The sequence below is a fragment of the Somniosus microcephalus genome, unplaced genomic scaffold (assembly GCF_052327205.1).
Source record: "Somniosus microcephalus isolate GS21.2 unplaced genomic scaffold, FLI_Smic_1.0 unresolved_chr2, whole genome shotgun sequence".
In the NCBI taxonomy this organism is placed as follows: domain Eukaryota; kingdom Metazoa; phylum Chordata; class Chondrichthyes; order Squaliformes; family Somniosidae; genus Somniosus; species Somniosus microcephalus.
The window spans coordinates 2,977,255-2,997,574 of record NW_028225180.1 but is presented as its reverse complement, the minus strand read 5'-3'; the positions used below and the strand labels follow the sequence as shown (position 1 = coordinate 2,997,574).

At 43.6% G+C, this 20,320-nt stretch overlaps 1 protein-coding gene across 1 annotated transcript; it reads right to left on the bottom strand.

The window, feature by feature from the left end:
- Positions 1–4,585: 4,585 nt before the first annotated feature.
- On the bottom strand, positions 4,586–19,726 carry LOC147092040 (putative G protein-coupled receptor 139). The gene is made up of 2 exons (XM_085976412.1): positions 19,516–19,726; positions 4,586–5,487 (listed from the first exon to the last, which is right to left on the bottom strand). The coding sequence occupies exons 1-2, from the start codon at positions 19,724–19,726 to the stop codon at positions 4,586–4,588; spliced, it is 1,113 nt and encodes a 370-aa protein (XP_085832538.1).
- Positions 19,727–20,320: the final 594 nt, after the last annotated feature.

Sequence of the window (20,320 nt, the reverse complement as noted above, 5' to 3'; positions counted from 1 at the left end):
CGGCACACCACTCACTGTAAGTCTCTGAAGTACCCCACACCTGTCACTCTAACTCTCTTATATACCACACACCTCTCAATGTAACAATCTGATATAGCCCGCAACCCTCACTGTAACAATCTGATATAGCCCACATCCCTCACTGTAACACCCTGATCTAACCACACCCCTCACTGTAACACTCTGATATACCCCACATTCCTCACTGTAACACACGGATATACCCCACACAACATACTGTAATACATTGATATACCCACACCCCTCACTGTAACAATTTGATATACCCCACAACTATCAATTTAACACTATGAAATACACCACATCCCTCACTGAAATACGCCGATATACCCCTCAACTATCAATTTAACACTATGAAATACCCCACACCCCTCACTGTAATACGGTGATATACCTCACACCCCTCAAAGTAACACTCTGATAAACCTCACACTCTTCAAAGTAACACTATGATATACCCCAGAAATCTCACTGTAACACTCAGATACATGCCACACCCCAGAAGCACCCTTATATATCCCACAGCACTCCCTGCAACATGCTGATATACACACTCAACATTAAAACACCCTGATATACCCACACACGCACTATGTATATGTAATATACGGCACACCACTCACTGTAAGTCTCTGAAGTACCCCACACCTGTCACTCTAACTCTCTTATTTACCACACACCTCTCAATGTAACAATCTGATATAGCCCGCATCCCTCACTGTAACAATCTGATATAGCCCACATCCCTCACTGTAACACCCTGATCTAACCACACCCCTCACTGTAACACTCTGATATACCCCACATTCCTCACTGTAACACGCTGATATACCCCACACAACATACTGTAATACTTTGATATAAACATACCCCTCACTGTAACACTTTAATATACCCCACTTCCCTCACATTAACACTCTGATTTACCCCACACCACTCACTGTAACAATCTGATATACCTCACATCCCTCACTGTAACAGTCTGATATACCACACACCCCTCACTGTAACACTCTGATATACCCCACACGCCTCACTGTAACACTCTGATATACCCCACACCCCTCACTCTAACACTGATATACGCCACACCGCTCACTGTAACACACTGATATACCCCACAACCCTCACTGTAACTACCTGATATAGCCCACACGCCTAACTGTAAAACTGATATACCCCACACCCCTCACTGTAAAACCCTGATATACCGCACACCCTTCACCGTAACACACTGATACAATCCACACACCTCACTGTAGCACTGATCTACCCCAAACCCCTCCCTGTAACACTCTGAAATACTCCACACACTCAGAGTAACACCCTGATATACCAGACAACCCTCATTGTAAAAATCTGATATACCCCAAACCCCTCACTGTAACACCCTGATATACACCACACATCATACTGTAACAATTTGATATACCCACGCCCCTCACTCTAACTCTCTTATATACCACACGCCCCTCACTGTAACAATCTGATGTACCCCATATCCCTCACTGTAACACCCTGATATACCCCACACCCCTCAATGTAACACTCTGATATACCCCGCACCCCTCACTGTAACACTCTGATATACCCCACACCCCTCACTGTAACACTCTGATATACCCCGCACCCCTCACTGTAACAACCTGATATACCCCACATCCCTCACTGTAACACCCTGATATATCCCACACATCATAATGTAACACTTTGATGTACACACACCCCTCACTATAACTCCCTGATATACCCCACACCCCTCACTATAACTCTCTGATATACAAAGAAACATAGAAAAATAGGTGCAGCAGTAGGCCATTCGGCCATTCGAGCATACTCCACCATTCAATATGATCATGGCTGATCATTTATCACAATACCATATTACTGCTATCTCCCCAGATAACCCACACCACTCACTGTAACAATCTGATATATGCCCCACACTGTGCTGTAACTCCCCACACCAATCACTCTAATACTGATTTACCTCGCACCACTCACTGTAACTCACTCTGATATACTCAACCCCCTCACTGAAACACACACTGATATACTCCACAACCCACACTGTAACACTCTGAAACACCCCACACTGAAACACTCTGAAATACCCCACACTTCTGACTGTAAAATTCTGACAAAAACCAAATGCCTCAAAAAACAATCTAATACACACCACACCACTAACTGTAACAATCTTATATATCCCACAACCCAATAACACTTAGATATCCCCATACCGCTCACTGTATCAATTTGATATACTCCTCCCCCTCACTACAACACACGCTGATACACCCACACCGCTCAATCTAACACTCTCATACACCCCACACCGATCGCTGTAACACTCTGATATACCCCACACCCTTCAATGTAACAGACTGATAAACTCCACACCCATCACTCTATAACCCTGATCTGCTCCACCCCCTCACTGTAACACACTCTGTTATACTCCATAACCCACACTCTAACACTCTGATATACCCCACATCCCTCGCTGTAAATGTCTGACATACCACACACCCCTCAATCTAACACTCTGATATACCCCACACCCCTCACTGTAACTGTCTGACATACCCCACACCCTTCAATCTAACACTTTGATATATCCCACACCTCAATCTAACACTCTGACATACCCCACACCCCTCGCTGTAAATGTCTGACATACCCCACATACCTCAATCTAACACTCTGATATACCCCACACCCCTCGCTGTAACTCTGACATACCCCACACCCCTCAATCTAACACTCTGATATACCCCACACCCCTCACTCTAACACTCTGACATACCCCACACCCCTCGCTGTAACTGTCTGACATACCCCACAACCCTCACTGTAACAGACTGATATACCCCACACCCATCACTGTAACACTCTGATATACCACACATCCTGACTGTAAAAATCTCTGATATACCGCACCCCCCTCACTTTAACATGCTGATACACCCCACACACCTCAATATAACACTGAAATACCCCGCAACCCACAATGTGACACTCTGATACATCCTTAACCCTCAATATAATATCCTGCTTTACCTCACATCATTCACGTTAACTCTCTTAAGCACAGCAAACTCTGCATCGTTACACCCCACACCAGTCACTGTAATACTGATATAACTCGCATCACTCACTGTTGTCACTGCCACTTTGATCCCATGGGCTTCAATTTTGGTAATATGTGTTAATTTTTCAAGCATCTTTTCAAAGTATAGGGAAATTGTGAAAGTGTGAGTAATATCAATCAGAAAATCATAGAATTGGTGAGCCAAGCTTTGTTGATAATTTGTTTAGCGGAACTTGAGTCCCGACTCTGACCACAGACCTCGACTGGTTTCAATCAGTAAATTTCAAAATCGGTGATTTTATTCCCATTTCATTATTTATATTTATTTGTTCTCAGGATATAGGTGATTCTTTCAAGGCCGGTATTACTTGCCTATTCCCAGTTACCCATGATAAAATGGGGAGCTTTCCTCTTTACCGCTGCAGTCCATGTGGTTAAAGTGCTCCCACAATACGATAACGGAAGGAACTTCAGGCTTTTGACCAAATGACGAAGAAGGAACGTTGAGATATTTGAAGGGTTCAGTGGGATAGTGGTTATCTTGCTGGATTAGTAAACCAGATGCCTGGACAAATGATCCTGTAGTTCAAATCCCGGCAGCTGGGGAATTTAAATTAATTAATTAAACAAATCTGGAGTAAAAAGTTAGTGTCAGTAACGGTGACGATGAAACTACTGGATTGTCGTTAAAAACACATTTGGTTCACTAATGTCCTTCAGGGAAGGAAATCTGCCGTCGTTACCCATTCTGGACGAAATATGACTCCAAACCCACCGCAATGTGGTTGACTCTTAACGACCCTCTGAATTGACTTAGCCATCCACGCTGTTGTTTGAGACGGCTCACCACCAAATTCTACAGGGCAATTAGGGATGGACAATAAATGCTGGATATGCCTGCGACGTCCATGTTCCAAGAATGAGTAACACAATCATATCATAATGATTTATAAAGGGTTATAATGATGTAAACAGAGTCGCCATCATTGTGCGGGCCAGCAGAGCTGCCATCTTTGTAAGCGACGCTCGAGCCGCCCTCTTTGATAGGGGCGCCAGGGCCGCCATCTTTGTAAGGGACGCTCGAGCCGCCCTCTTTGATAGGGGCGCCAGGGCCGCCATCTTTGTAAGGGACGCTCGAGCCGCCCTCTTTGATAGGGGCGCCAGGGCCGCCATCTTTGTAAGGGACGCTCGAGCCGCCCTCTTTGATAGGGGCGCCAGGGCAGCCATCTTTGTAAGCGACGCTCGAGCCGCCCTCTTTGGTAGGGGCGCCAGGGCCGCCATCTTTGTAGGAGACGCTAGAGCCGCCACCTTTGTTAGCGGCGCCAGGGCCGCCATTTTTCTGTGAGGCACCGGGGTCGCCATCTGTGTTATGTGAATGTCCCCGCCGGCGGGTGGCCCTGCCCGGGGGTGAGCGGCTCGCCACTATATCAGGCCTAGGGAGCACTCAGGCTGCAAATTCTCCGCTTCACATCATCCTTTAATGTGTTTTACAATAAGAGTGAACGGATACTTCCCCACATTCTTCATCTGCTCTCTGAACTTAGTCTGGGTGACGGAATAAATCCCAGTGTTTGTGCAGCAACTCAGTAGCTGCAGCATCAATCCCAATTCCTGTACATAAAGAGGTGGATCTACAGACAGAATTCTCATAAACCGCATCCGGTTCCATATAGCAAACACGACGAATACTGCCCATAACAGGATGAAATTGCCGGAGATAACAAGCAGTAAAATGATGGATTTCCTGCGGCTCTCCATCTCTGGGTCTCTGGGACTCTCCCCACTGCTGGGACCCCGGAGTCTCCTGCGGGCTCTGCTGGACACTAAAATGTGTCTGATGGTGAGAGCATTGAGCAGCAGAATCACGACAAATGGGGACCCCGGGGTGAGAATATTGTGAAGGAACTCGATTGCTGCCCAGACCCGTGAATCCAGAACAGCGCCTCTTATATGACAAAACCAGGGGAGGTTCTGAAGGCGATACAGATCTGTGAACATAAAATACCAGAAAATGTTCTTTGAACCGCTCAGCACAGTAACTGTTCCCAGAACTACAGCTGCTGTTTTCTCGGTGCAATATTTAGTTTTCAGCTTCTGGCGACAAATGGCCACAAATCGATCAAAGGTGAAAGTGACGGTGAACCAGACGGAACAGTCTGTGGCTGCATAAAGCAGGATGGCGTGGATATTACACACGGGGAGTGAAAGCAAAAATATATAATGTTCCATATAAACAATTGGAATCTGCTTCAGTATCAGGTCGAGGACAATGACCAGTAGATCCGCCGCTGCCATGGCCACCAGGTAACGAGTGACACACTTGGAGAGACCGCACTTTCCCCGAGACAGGATCACAATCGTCACTAGGTTCACTGTGAGCAAGGGAATTAAAGACGGAAATTATATATCAGGCTGGGAGCAGGAGCAGGAATTGATGGAATTCGGGGTGAAATCTGCAACTCAATACAGACATTTAATTATATATAATTCTATTACTCGTGGAGCTGAATATAGGGTTTATTTTAAGAATTATCGGGAATGCATTTTGGAATTAATAAAAGAAACGTTGATATATATAACATGAGAGTAACATATGTTTGATCAATGTGAGATTAAATGGAAGATCTGCCTATAGCCCAGAAGATAAATGCACCGCCCGAGGTACCAGGGAAACAAAGGACCAGAACCTCTCAGGAAGCCTTCGTGTCCCGGGATCAGTCAGCATTTGGAACGGTGCAATTCGCTTCTGTGCCCCTGTTTTAGGGAGGAGCAAATCCCGCTTTAATTCCTGGTACTGGTTAGAATATCCATTATATTTAGAACTGAAAATCAATGCAACGGCAAAACAGAGAAACTGCAATATTGGTTGCAATAATTACTGGCAATTTTATTTAAAATGTACGGCTGTAATAGGCAAATGTAAAATAATACATACAAGTGCACTGCAGTTATAATGACAACTCGGCTGTGAGAAGTGGTTTGAAGTTTGAGCTTTCTACACTTTTGTTGAAATACTCAAATTGTAGCTCATTGAAAGGAAGCTTTTCCAAATAACTTTGCAAAATTGGATGCTGAATTAAAATAAATAGTTATCATTGACCAGATAATATCCCACGAATTGCAATTTTTAGTTTCATAATCACGTGATTATCCCACAGGCAACGAGCCGCCGAATGTTTTTGTAAAGTATCTGAACAGAAATGGAAGAGACTATTCCTTGTACTTTTTCACCTGTTGCTATCCAATTTGAGCAGAGGATATTAGTCAGGAAAATGTGAAAGGATTTTCTTATCCTCAGTCCTTCAGTTACAATCAGCTGGGATTGTTTATCCTGCAGTACAGCAGGAGGCAATAGAGAATCAGTCTGGGCCTCACTGAGAGATCCACTGAACTGTGACAGACCGGCATGGACTTCAATTGTAAATTCAAAACAAAGATTGGAAATAAGCGCATTGAAATATGGCTGACTGAACGTTTTTTGAGAATGTAAATTATCCTTGTAATCCTTATTTAACCATCAGAAGAAGTGGCACTAATGCAGATCTAGAGATGTTAGGGAAGGAGACCGTGACTGGAACTGAATGATTCATGGATATTTAAGACATTTACCGATGTGCCTGTGAACTGCCAGGATTTGTTCCTGTGGCTCTGTCAGTAACCATACCGAGCATCCGGTGAAAACAAAAGCAAATTACTGCGGATAGAAACATAGAAGATAGGAGCAGGAGTTCTGCCATTTAATGAGATCATGACAGATTATTCAAATTCAGTACAATGTCCCTGCTTTCTCCCCATATCCCTTGATCCTTTTGCCTCAAGAAATATATCCAACTCCTTCTTGAATATGTTTAATGAATTGACATCAACTGCCCGGTGTGGCAGAGAATTCCATAGGTTCACCACTATCATAGTGAAGAAATTCCTCCTCATCTCAGTCCTAAATGGCTTACCGCTTATCTGTGACCCCTGGTTCTGGACTCCCCTGCCATTGGGAACATCCTTCCTGCATCTAGTCTGTCTAGTCCTGTTAGAGTTTTATAATTTTCAATGATATCCCCTCTCATTCTTCTAAACGCTCAAGAATGTAAGCCTAATTGACCCAATCTCTCCTCATAGGTCAATCCTGCCCTCCCAGGTGTCAGTCTGGTGAATTTTCGCTGCACTCCCTCCATGGCAAGAACATCCTTCCTCAGATAAGTCGACCAAAACTGCACACAGTACTCAAGATGTGGTCTTACTAAGGCCCTGTACAACTGTAGCAAGACGTCCTTGCTCCTGCACTCAGATCCTATCGCTATGAAGGCCAACATACCATTTGCCTTCTGAGCCGCCTGCTGCACCTGCATGCTTACCTTCAGCGACTGGTGCACAAGGACGCCCAGGTCTCGTGCACTTCCCATTCTCTCAATCTATTGCCGTTCTGAAAATAATCTGTCTTTCTGTTTTTGCCACTGATAACCTCGCATTTATCCACATTATAACGCATTTGCCATGCATCTGCCCAATCAGCCAACCTGTCCAAATCGTACTGGAGTTTCTCTGCATCCTCCTCACAGCACACACGCCCACCCAGTTTTGTGTCGTCTGCAAACTTGGAGATATTACATCTACTTCCCTCTTCTAGATAATGTATATATATTGTGAATAGCTGGGGTGCTAGCACCAATCCCTGCGGAACCCCACTAGTCACTGCCTGCAACTCGGAAAAATAAACAATTATTCCAACTGTTTGCTTCCTGTCTGCCAACCAGTTCTCTATCCCAGACAGTACCTCACCCAAAATCCCATGTGCTTTAAATTTACACGTTAATCTCTTATGCGGGACCTTATCGAAAGCCTTCGGAATGTTCAAATACACCACATCCACTGGTTTTCACTTATCTTTTCTATCATGTACATCCTCACAAAATTCCAGTATATTAGCCAAGCAGGATTTACCTTTTGTAAATCCATGTTGACGTTGTCCGATCCTGTCACTGTTTTCGAAGTGCGCTGCTATTACATCTTTTATAATGGACTCTAGCATTTCCCCCAGTACCGATATCAGGCTTAAAAGTATATAATTCCCCGTTTTGTCTCTACCACCCTTCTTAAATTGTGGGGTAACATTAGCTATGCTCAAATGCATGGGAACTGTTCCAGAGTTTATAGAATTTTGGAAGATGGCCAGCAATGCATCCACTATTTCTAGGACCACTTCCTTAATTACCCTAGGATGTATATTATCAGGCCCTGGGGATTTATCGGCCTTCAATCCCGTCAATTTCCCTAACACCATTTCCCTACAAATACTGATTTCATACAATTCCTCCCTTTTTATAGACCCTATGTTCCCCTACATTTCTTGGAGGTTATTGTTGTCCTCCTTTGTGAAGACAGAACCAAAGTATGTATTTAATTGGTCTGCCATTTCTTTGTTCCCCATTATAAATTCCCCTGATTCTGATGGCAAGGGACCTACGCTTGACTTCACCAATCTTTTTCTCTTCACATATCTATGGAAGCTTTTAAAGTCAGTTTTTATGTCCCCTGCGGCTTACTCTCATAATCTATTTTCCTCCTCTTACTTAATTCTTTTGTCCTCCATTGCTGAATCCTAAACTGTTCCCAATCCTCAGGTTTGCTGCTTTTTCTGGCCAATTTACTTGTCCTCTCCTTGGTTCTTATGCTATCCCTAATTTCCCTTGTTAGCCATGGTTGAGTCACCTTTCATGTTTTATTTTTATGCCAAAAAGGGATGAACAAATTCTGTAGGTCATCCATGCGATCTTTAAATGTTTGCCATTGCCTATACACCATCAACCCTTTAAATAAAATTCCCCAATCCATCCTAGCCAACTCATGGCTCATACCATCGTAGTTTACTTTATTTAAATTCAGGACCCTAGGCTCTGAATTAACTACTTCACTCTCCATTTTAATGAAGAATTCTATCATATTATGATCGCTACTCCTTCAAGGGCCCTCGCATAACAAGATTGCTAATTAATCCTCTCTCATTACATAATACCCAGTCTAAGATGGCCTGATCTCCAGTTGGTTCCTCGACATATTGGTCCAGGAAACCCTCCCGTATACACTCTAGCAATTCCTCCTCCAAAAATGTTTTTTTGTCTGTTTTTTGTTTTTCATACAGACCCCAGCATTTGCAACATTTGACCCCTTTTGACCCGACCTCTTTGTTCTTTGATGTAATGCTTTCCTGACTAACCTGTTTGGATACCATTCACACCTTTGATTGCTGTGACTATCTCTCTGCCGAGGTGTGATAAATGGGAGTTAGAAAGATTACCTTTAATCATCTGGCCTTATTCTCTGACTATATAAGCTGTGTCTTTATGCATCTCTCCACTTCCCCTGATGAAGGAGCAGCGCTCCGAAAGCTTGTGATTTCAAATAAAACTGTTGGACTATAACCTAGTGTTGTGTGACTTCTTTCATTTGTCCACCCCAGTCCAACACCGGCATCTCCACACCACAGTATTGTTACTAATTTGTTCTGCCCAATCTATATGTAGTTTAAAGTCACCCATGATACTGCTGTGCCCTTATTGTATGCATCTCTAATTTCCCGTTTAATGCCATCCCAAAATTCAGCTTTCCTCTTTGTTGGTCTGTATACAACTCCCACTAACGTTTTCTGCCCCATGGTATTTCTCAGCTCTGCCCATACAGATTCCACATCATCAGAACTAATATCCTTCCTTACTAGTGTGTTAATCTCCTCTTTAACCAGCAATGCTACTCCACCTGGTTTTCTTTTCTTCATTTCCTTCCTGAATATTGAATATCCCTGGATGTTGAACTCCCAGTCTTCGTCACCTTGAGCCGTGTCACCATAATCACAATTATATCATATCTGTTTACATCTATTTGCACAGCTAATGCATATACCTTATTAGGAATTCTCCACGCATTAAGACACAAAGCCTTCAGGCTTGATTTTTTAACACTCTTAGTCCTTGTAGAATTCTTATTTACTGTGGCCCTGTTTGATTTACACCCTTGCGTTCTCTGCCTTCCACTTTTGCTTTTCTCCATCATGTCTTTTGTTTCTCTCCTTGCTTTCCTTTCCTCTGTCTCCTTGAACAGGTTCCCAACTCCCTGCCATATTACTTTAACCCCTCCCCAACAGCACTAACAAACACTCCCCCTAGGACATCAGTTCCGGTCCCGCCCATGTGCAAACTTTCTCCTGGTCCCACCTGCCCCAGAACTGGTTCCAATGTCCCAGGAATTTGAATCCCTCCCCCATGCGCCATTCCTCTAGCCACGTATTCATCTGAAATATCCTTCTATTTTTACTCTGACTAGCACGTGGCACTGGTAGCAATCCGGAGATTACTATCTTTGAGGCCCTTATTTTTAATTCACCTCCTAACTCCCTATATTCAGCATTTTAGGCCACATCCCGCTTTTACCTATATCGTTGGTAGCTATATGCACCACGATAACTGGCTGTTCACCCTTCCCCTGCAGAATGCCCTGCAGCTGCTCCGAGATATCCTTGACCCTTGCACCAGGGAGGCAACATACCATCCTGGAGTCTCGCTGCGGCCGCAGAAATGCCTATCTCTTCCCCTTACAATGGAATCCCCTATCGCTATAGCTCTCCTGCTTTTTACCCCCCCGTCCTGTGCAGCAGAACCACACATGGTGCCAGGAAGTTCGCTGCTGCTGCCTTCCCCCGATAAACCATCCCCCTCAACAATATCCAAAGTGGTATATCTGTTTGAGAGGGGGATGGCCACAGGGGACACCTGCACTACCAGCCTGCGCATACTATTCTGCCTGGTGGTCACCCATTCCCTTCCTGCCTGTGCAGCCTTTACCAGCGGTGTGACCAACTCCCTAAACGTGCTATCCACAATGTCCTCAGCATCGCCAATGCTCCAGTATGTATCCATTCGCAGTTCCAGCTCTGCATTGTAGTCTGTCAGTAGCTACAGTTGGATACACTTACCACACACATGGTGGTCAGGGACACAGGAAGTGTCCCTGATTTCCCACATAGTGCAGGAGGAGCATGCCATGGGGCCGAGTGGTCCAGCCATGATTTACCTTTAGATAATTTAAATTAATTTAAATTAAATCAATAAAACTAATTACACTACAATTAAATGATATACTGAATGGCCCTTGGTTTCTAGCACTCCCTGATACACAACGGAGGCATTAGAAATTATAACCATAAAAATTAAGATGCTCTATATGTTATCAACTATTACTCTGGTCCTGTCTCCGTAAAACGCTTGTGTGACTGGTCCTGTCACTTTAAAAACCCAGTGTCACTGGTCCTGTCTCTGTAAAAAGCCCGTGTGACTGTTCCTCTCTCTTTAAAAAGACTGTCTGACTCGTCTTGTCACTTTAGAAAACTTGTTTTACTGCTAGTCTCTTTAAAAATACATTATGAATGATTCTGAGGCACTGGCTGTGGCTCCTGCCTCTTGTTCAGGTGTTCATTGAAAGTTACAGAGAGCTGGAATGGATTTTTTTTTAAACAGCGAACCTTGCGTTATGGGACCACAGGGGTGTTGATGCTGCAAGATTAGTGAGACTAGTTCTTTCACACATAAGTGGCTTCAAAGGGATTCGGAGAAATCTTTTCTGGAAAATTAGTGTTAAGAATTGAAGACCTAGGCCTAGAAATCCGTCATTGACTGCGGTGGAAATGAATATCAGGAGCTGCGTGTAAAGCAGGTCGCAAATGTAATCCCACTATGCAAGAAAGGAGGGAGAGAGAAAACAGGAAATTACTGACCCGTTAGCTTGACATTAGTAGCAGGGAAATGCTTGAATCTATTATTAAGGAAGTCAAATCAGGGCACTTAGAACATTATAATAGAATTGCGTAGCGTCAACACGGATTTATAAAAGATGAATTGTGTTTGAGAAATCTTGAGATTGTAACTAACAGTATAGATAAGGGGACCATGGGTGTGGTGTACTTGAATTTTCAGAAGGCATTCGATAATATGCCACACAAGAGGTAAACAAATAAAATTAGGCCGGATTGGATTGGGGATAATATACTAGCATGGATTGAGGCTTGGTTAACGGACAGAAAGCAAAGAGTAGGAATAAACGGGTCATTTTCGGGTTGGCAGGCTGTAAGTAGTGGGGGACCACAAGGGTTAGTTCTTGGGCCTCAGCTATTCACAATCTGCGTCAATGATTTGGAAGAGGGGACCAAATGTAATATATACAATTTTGCAGATGATTCAAAGCTGGGTGGAACTGTAAATTGTGTGGAGCATGCAAACAGGCTTCAAGGGGATGTAGATTGGCTATGTGAGTGGGGAAGAACATGACAAATTTAATGCAACGATGAGAAATGAGACGTTGTCCACTTTGGTATGAAAAATAGAAAAGCAGAGCATTTTTAAAATGGCGAGGGATTGGGAAATGTTGGTGTTCAGAGGGACCTGGGTGTCCGAGTACATGAATCACTGAAAGTTAACATGAAGGAAAAGCAACAATTTAGGAAAGCAAATGGAATGTTGGCCTTCATTACAAGAGGATTCCAGTTTAAGAGTGAAGACGTCTTACTGCAATTATATAGGGTCCTGGTGAGACCACACCTGTAATGTGTACAGTTTTGGTCTTCTTACCTAATGAAGGATGTACTCCTCGTCGGTGGAGTTCAACGAGTTTCACCAGAGTGGCTCCTGCGATGGGCGTGTGTGCTGTGGTTGTGGGCGTGTGTGCTGTGAGGAGGATGTCGAGAGACTCTAGGATGATTTGGACATGTTGGGTGATTGGGCAGAAACATGGCAGAAGCAATATAACGTGGGTAAATATGAGGTTATTCACTTTGGTGGCAAAACAGGAAGGCAGATTATTATCAAAATGGCAACAGTTTGGTAGAAGGGGAAGTGCAACGAGACCTGGATGTCCTTGTGCACCAGTCGCTGAAGGTAAGCATGCAGCTGCAGCAGGCGGTTAAGAATGCAAATGGTTTGTTGCCCTTCGTAGCGAGAGGGTTTGAGTACAGGAACAAGGATATCTTGCTGCAGTTGTACAGGGCCTTGGTGAGACCAGATCTTGAGTATTGTGTGCAGTTTTCTTCGCCTTATCTGAGGAAGGATGTTCAAGCCATAGATGCAGTTCAGCGAAGATTCAGCTGGCTGATACCTGGGATGGCAGGAATGAAGTATGAGGAAAGATTGGGTCGATTGGAATTGTACTGGCTGGAGATTGGAAGAATGAGAGATGATCTCAATAAAACTTATAACCTTTGACAAGATTGGACAGACTAGATGCAGGAAGGATGTTCCTGATGGTCGGGTGTCCAGAACCAGGGGACACAGTCTAAGGATAAAAGGTACACCATGTAGGACAGAAATGAGGAGGAATTTCTTCACCCAGAGAGTGGTGAACCTGTGGAACTCTCTACCACAGTAGGCGGTGGAGGCCAGTTCATTAAATATGGTCAAGAAGGAGTTGGATATATTTCTTAAGGCTAAAGGGATCAAGGGGTATGGGGAGAAAGCAGGGACCGGGTACTGAATTTGGATGATCAGCCATGATCGCATTGAATGGCGGAGCAGGCTCGAGGGGCCGAATGGCCTACTCCTGCTCCTATCTTCTATGTTTCTATGGGATTCGACCTTTGAGGAGCGATTGAGCAGACTAGGCCTTTATCCTCTAGAGTTCAGAAGATTGAGAGGTGATCTCATTGAAACATGCACCATTCTTACAGGGCTTGACATGGTAGATGCAGGGAGGATGTTTCCCCTGGCTGGGGACTCTAGAACCAGGGGTCACAGTCTCAGAATAAGGTGTTGGCCAATTAGGAATGAGATGAGGCGATATTTATTCACTCAGAGGGTGGTGAGTACTTGGAATTCTCTACCCCAGAGGGCTGTGGTGGCTCAGTCGCTGAATATATTCAAGACAGAGATCGATAGATTTTTGAATATTAAGATAATGAAGGGATATGAGGATAGTGCTGGAAAGTGGAGATGAGCTACAAGATCAGCCATGATCAAAATTGAATGGCGGAGCAGGCTCGAATGGCCGCATGGTTTATTGCTGCTCCTATTCCTTATGTTGTTATAGTCCAATACCGCCCGTTTAGCGCCACCGCTTATTTAGTGCCACCACCAGAGACGAATTTCTATGCCAAGTCTTCCGGCATCGGCACATATCAAACGGCACAGCGTGCTGACGATTTGGGCTTAGACTTTTCATCTCAAATGGTCGGTTTGAAACCATTCTGAGTCATTTGTTATCTTCCATGACAGATGTTCCAGGGGTGCAGAGATATAAAGTTGTCTCTAAAATTAATAACTAGCATTTCTTTCTGAACCAAAACACTGCTGTCCGTGTCCTAACTCAAACCAAGTCCAGTTCACTCATCCCGCCTGTGCTCGCTAACATACATTGTCTCCCGGTTTGGCAATGCCTCGTTTTTAAAATTCTCATCCTCGTGTTTAGCCCCAAAGCATTGCCAAGTTTCCAGTAAAGGACTTGTATCCAGAAAATGACAAAGGTTAGGTTGTTTCTTTTCAGTATTTTACCGTAAGTACCTTTCACCCCCAGGGGTGCAGCTGGATTCCTACAATTGGCATCAGTGGGACGAGGCACAGGTGAGGGGGTGGAATTCGGCTCGGACTGGAGCTCAAAAGACCACCACCTCCACTTTCTCCCTGCAACTCACACAGCATCCAGATATGGACTTTAAAAAACATCATTCTTGGGGTGTGGGAATCGCTGGCAAAGCCAGGATTTATTGCCCTTCCCCACCTGCCATTGAGAAGGTTATGGTGAGCCAGCGTATAGAACTGAGAGGCTTGCTAGGCCATTTCAGAGGAGCAGTTAATACTCGACCATATTGCCGTGGGTCTGGAGTTACATATCGTCCAGAATGGGTAAGGGCAGCAGAATTTCATCCCTAAAGGACATTAGTGAACCAGATGCGGTTTACAAATATCTGATAGTGTCATGGTCACCATTAATGACACTAGTTTTTCTTCCTGAATTGTTTATGTAATTGAATTTAAATTCCCCGGGTGGTGGGACTTGAACTACAGGATCATTTGGCCAGGCATCTTGGTTTACTTGTCCAGCATCATAACCACTATGCTACCATATCCTTCAAACATACCGCAATTCCTTTATCGTCACTGGATCATAAGCCTGAAATTCCATCTGCAACAGTTTTGTGGGAGCACCTTCACCACACAGACGGCAGTGGCTCAAGATGAAGGGCCAGCACTTTCTCAAGGGATACTAGGAATGGGCAAGTAATACCTGCCTTGACAGCATTACCATATCCTGAGAATAAATTAATATAAATAATAAAATGGGATTGAAATTAATTATTTAGTAATTCATTGATTGAAACCAGGCACGGTCGATGATCAGAGCGGGGCATCAACAGAACTTGGTTCACAAATTCAATGATTCTATGATTGCTATCGCCCATATTTTCCCAATTTTGCTGTCCTTTCAAAAGGTGTTTTATGAAGTACCACATGATACCAAAATTGAAGTCCATGTGATTAAAGTAGCAGTGGCAAAATGTTTCGGATTTTGGCTAAGAGACAGAAAGCAGAGAATAGTGGTTCCCAGTTGTTTTTCAGACTGGAGTGAAGTATACAGTGGTGTTCCCCAGGAGCCGCTGTAGTGGGCATTGCTCTTTCCATATAAATCAATGCCATGGACTTGGGTATGCAGTGCATAATTTCAAAGTTTGCAGATGTCAGCAAATTCAGGCAATGTTAATACGCAATCAGAAGGGCTGCAACAGACTTGAGGTGGATACAGATGGGCAGATGCAAGGCAGATACAATTTTACACATAGAAGGGCGAAATGATACATTTTGTTATGAGGTATGAGTAGAGGCAAAATAAATTAAATGGTACAATTTTAAAGCGGCTGTACGAATAGAGAGACGTCGGCTGTACTTACACAGATCAGTGAAGCTGGCAGGACAAATTGCGACGGCTGCTAAAAGAACATATTGAGTCCTTGGGTTTACAAAGAGAGATACAGTGTAACAAAATCCAGCTAGAAAAGCTAACCCTTTATAAATCTCTGGTTAACCCCCAGCTGAAGCATTGTTTCCAATTCTGTGAGCTACACTTTTGCAAGCATGTCAAGGATTACAGACGCTGTAGGGATTTACCAAAATGTTACCAGGGATCTGGGACTTCAGTTGCGTGGAAAGACTGGTGAAGTAGAGATGTTTATTTAGAGCAGAGAGGGTTAGGAAATAGAAAAATGGAATCATAGGCATTTGTGGCACAGAAGGAGGCCATTCGGCCCATCTTGTGTAATTCGGTTGAAAAAGTTACCCAGCCTAATCCCACTTTGCAGCTCTGCCCTCTGGGTGAAAAAATCTCCTCATTCTCTACTCTAATCCTTCTCCCAATTACATTTAACTCTATGCCCGCTTGTGATTGACCTCTCTGCTAAGGGAAATGGATGCTGTCTATCCACTCGATCGAGTCCGCTCATAAATGTATGCACCTTAATTAAATCGCCCCTCAGCCACCACTGCTTCAAAGTAAAAGCCGCAGCCTATCCATTCTTTCCTCATTGCTTAAATTCTCCAGTCTTGGCAATATCCTCGTGTGTCTCCTCTGTACACTGTCCAGTGCAGTCACATCTTTCCCGTTATGTGGTAACCACAAATATATGCAGTACTCTTAGCTGTGGCCTAACTAGTATTTTATACAGTTCCAGCATAACTTCCCTGCTCTTATGTTCTGTGCCTAGGCTAATACTGCATAGTATCCTATATGCCTTCTTAACCTCCCCATCTACATGTCCGGCTACTTTTAGAGATCTATGGACATGCACTTCATGGTCCCTCTGTTCCTCTGCACTTCTCATTACCCTAGCATGTATTGTGTATTCCCTTGCGTTGTTAGCCCTCCCCAAATGCATTACCTCTCACTTCTCTGGAGTGAATTCCATTTGCCACTTTTCTGCCCACTGGACCAGTTCATTGATATCTTCCTGCAGTTTACAGCTGTCTTCCTCACCGTCAAGCATTGGAACAATTTTTTTTCATCTCGAAACTTCTTAGACATGGCATCAGCTTTGAAGAGTTATTCATTGACATATACCACAAACAGCAGCGGACCTACTACACAGCTCTGCGGAACCCAACTGGAAACAGCCTTCCAGTCAAAAAATCACCTGTCGACCATTGCCTTTGGCTTCCTGCCACTGAAACAATTTTGGATCCAACTTGCAACTTTCCCTTGGGTTCCATGGACATTTGCTTTTGTGACTAACCTGTCATGTGGGACCTTCCCAAATGCCTTGCTGATATCTATGTGGAATAAATCAAATACAATACCCTTATCGAACTTCCTCATTACCTCATCAAAAAAATCAATCAAATTAGTGAGACACACGCTTCGCTTAACAAATCCATGCTGACTGTCCTTGATTAATCCGTGCCTTTCTAAATGCTGATGTATACTGGCCTTCAGAATTTTTCCAGTATTGTCCACCACCGAGGTTAGGCTGATTGGCCTGTATTTGTACTATCACTTTCTCACTCTTTAAACAATGTTACAACTTGAGCAGCCCTCCTGTCCACTGGCAGCACGGCAGTAGAGAGAGAGGATTGGAAATTGATAGTCTGAGCCTTTGCTATTGCCTGTCTTACCTCTCCTAACAGACTGAGATCCATGTAATACATGCCTCGTGATTTATCTACTTTCAAAGCTGCTAAACCCCTTAATATTTCCTCTCTCACTATGTTTATCTCATGTAATATTTGACACTCCTCCTCCTTAACTACCATGTCAGCAGCATTCCTCTCTGCTGTGAAGACAAAGGCAACGTTCTTATTAAGAACCAGAGACACGTCTTCCACCTCCATACGCAGGTTACTTTTTTGGTCTCTAATAGGCCCTTCTTTTTCCTTAGTTATGCCCTTGCTCGTTATATATTTATAAAGCATCTTTCGGTTTTCCTGAAATTTACTTGGCAATATTTTTTCATCCCCATTCTTTGCCTTCCTAATTTCAAGTTTAAATTTGACCATGCACTTTCTAGACTCCTCTAGGGTTTCTTTAGTATTGAGCTCTCGGTATCTGTCAAATGATTCCATTTTTTTCCTTATCCGAACGTGTATGGTACTTGACATCCAGGGGACTCTAGAATTAGGGGTCACATCCTATTTATTTTTGGAAACATAAATGCTCCGAAACCTCAATACCTCCTCCTCGAACGCTTCCCACTGCTGGCATTGACTTCCCTTCAAGTAACTGTTTCCAGTCCACTTTTGCTAAATCACATCACAGCTTAGTGAAATCAGCCTTTCCCCAATTCAGACATTATACCCATGGTCTATCTTTGTCCTTTTCCATAATGGTAGCTTCAATAATGATGGTCAAAATCATGTTGGATTTAATAGTGTATATAAGTCGAAACTGTTTCCAGTGGCAGAATGGTGGGTAACCAGAGAACACAGATTGAAGGTAATTGGCAAAAGTACCAGAGGAGAGATGAGGAAAATTGTCTTTATGCAGTGAGTTGTTGTGATCTGCATTGCACTGTCTGAGAATGTGATAGTAGCAAATTCAAGAGTAAGTCTCGAAAGGGAATTGGATTATCTGTTGAAGGGAAATTTTTACAGGGCACTGGCTAAAGATTAGGATTAATTAGATAGCTCTTTCAATGAGACAGCACGGACACAAGGGCCGAATGGCCTCCTACTGTGGTAAACCATTTTATGATTATATGACAAGGAGACATAGAGAGTGTGAAAGAGAAGGAGAGAAAGAAAAAAAGAGACTGAAAGACTGGGAGAGGTACAGTGAAAAAGTAAATTACCTTTAAAAGGGGAAGTGGATAAAGACTTGAAGGGAACAATTTGCAGGACTATGGGAAAAGAGCAGGGGAATGAGATTAATTGGAGGTGTGAGGCCATGGTGGGATTTGACACATGGAGAAGAATATTAAGCTCACGGTATTGCCGGATTGGGAGCAAATGTAGGTCAGCGAATACATGGGTGATATGTGAACGGGTCATGATGCGTGTTAAGATATGGACAGCAGAGTTTCGGATGTGTTCTAGTATATGGAGGCTTGTAATTGGGAGGCCGGCCAGGAGAGTATTGGAATAGTCAAGCCTGGATTTAACAAATGGGGTTAATGCAGCGGAATGGCTGAGATGGGGCCAAGACGGGTGATATTCTGGAGGTGGTGATTCAGAGGATTACAGATCTGATTGCTGGATATGGAGACATAACAAGGCAAAGATGAGCAAGTAAATTAAAAGAACAGTAATGCAGTTAGCAACACTTTGCAGAGTTAATAGTTGGATACAGCGACTTACCGGGAACAACAGCAACAAGGAGGGGAGAGTAAATGGCAAGAACAGTAATGCAGTTAAACATGGTTAGTATAAAAGCTGGACAGAAAGACTTACCAGGAACACCAACAGCAGCAATGAGCGGATAGTAAAAGTGTTGAATAATCTTAAGTGCGAAATATATCCGCAATTCTAATGTTAGCCAATCATAAGATGCAGAAAGTTGGTTAAACTCCCAGATGTAAATCCTGTCCATGGTTGTAACATTCCAATCTATTGTTCTCAGATTCTGATCCAGTTTTGTAACATTCCAGTCTACTGTTGTCATATTCCGACTACCTCTCTGTGCAGCAGCGTGCTGATCCCTGTTAGTGACAGAGGTGCTGCTCTCACTGTCACTGCGGGATAACACGTTGAAAGGAATCCCTTATTAATAGAAGCGGGAAACCCTGCACTGTTGCAATTAGGGTCCATGGAGATTGTCATTAATTACAGTCAATTCAATTCAATTCAAATCGCTTTATTGGCAACGTAAGGTACATCTTATGTTGCTAAAGCATCGAAAAACATTTATGGTTGAACACATAAACGCAGATCTATTCATACAGTGTATAACAGTCACTGAACAAACAGCTTCACTTAACCCATGGAGACTGGCATTAATTACAGTCAGTTAACAAACAACTTCAGTTAACCCTTAGAGACTGGCCTTAATTACAGTCAGTGAACAAACAACATCAGTTAACTCCTTTCAATCCAGCACGTTTTGTACCACAGTAAAGTAGAACATTTCTGCAGTCCGACTGGGATGTATGAGGGTTACTGAGGGAAGGAAAGGTGGAAATGGCACAGGAGCTTGCCAGAATCTTTCAATCCTCCTTGGATATTGGACTGGTGGCAGAGGATTATAGGGATGCAAATG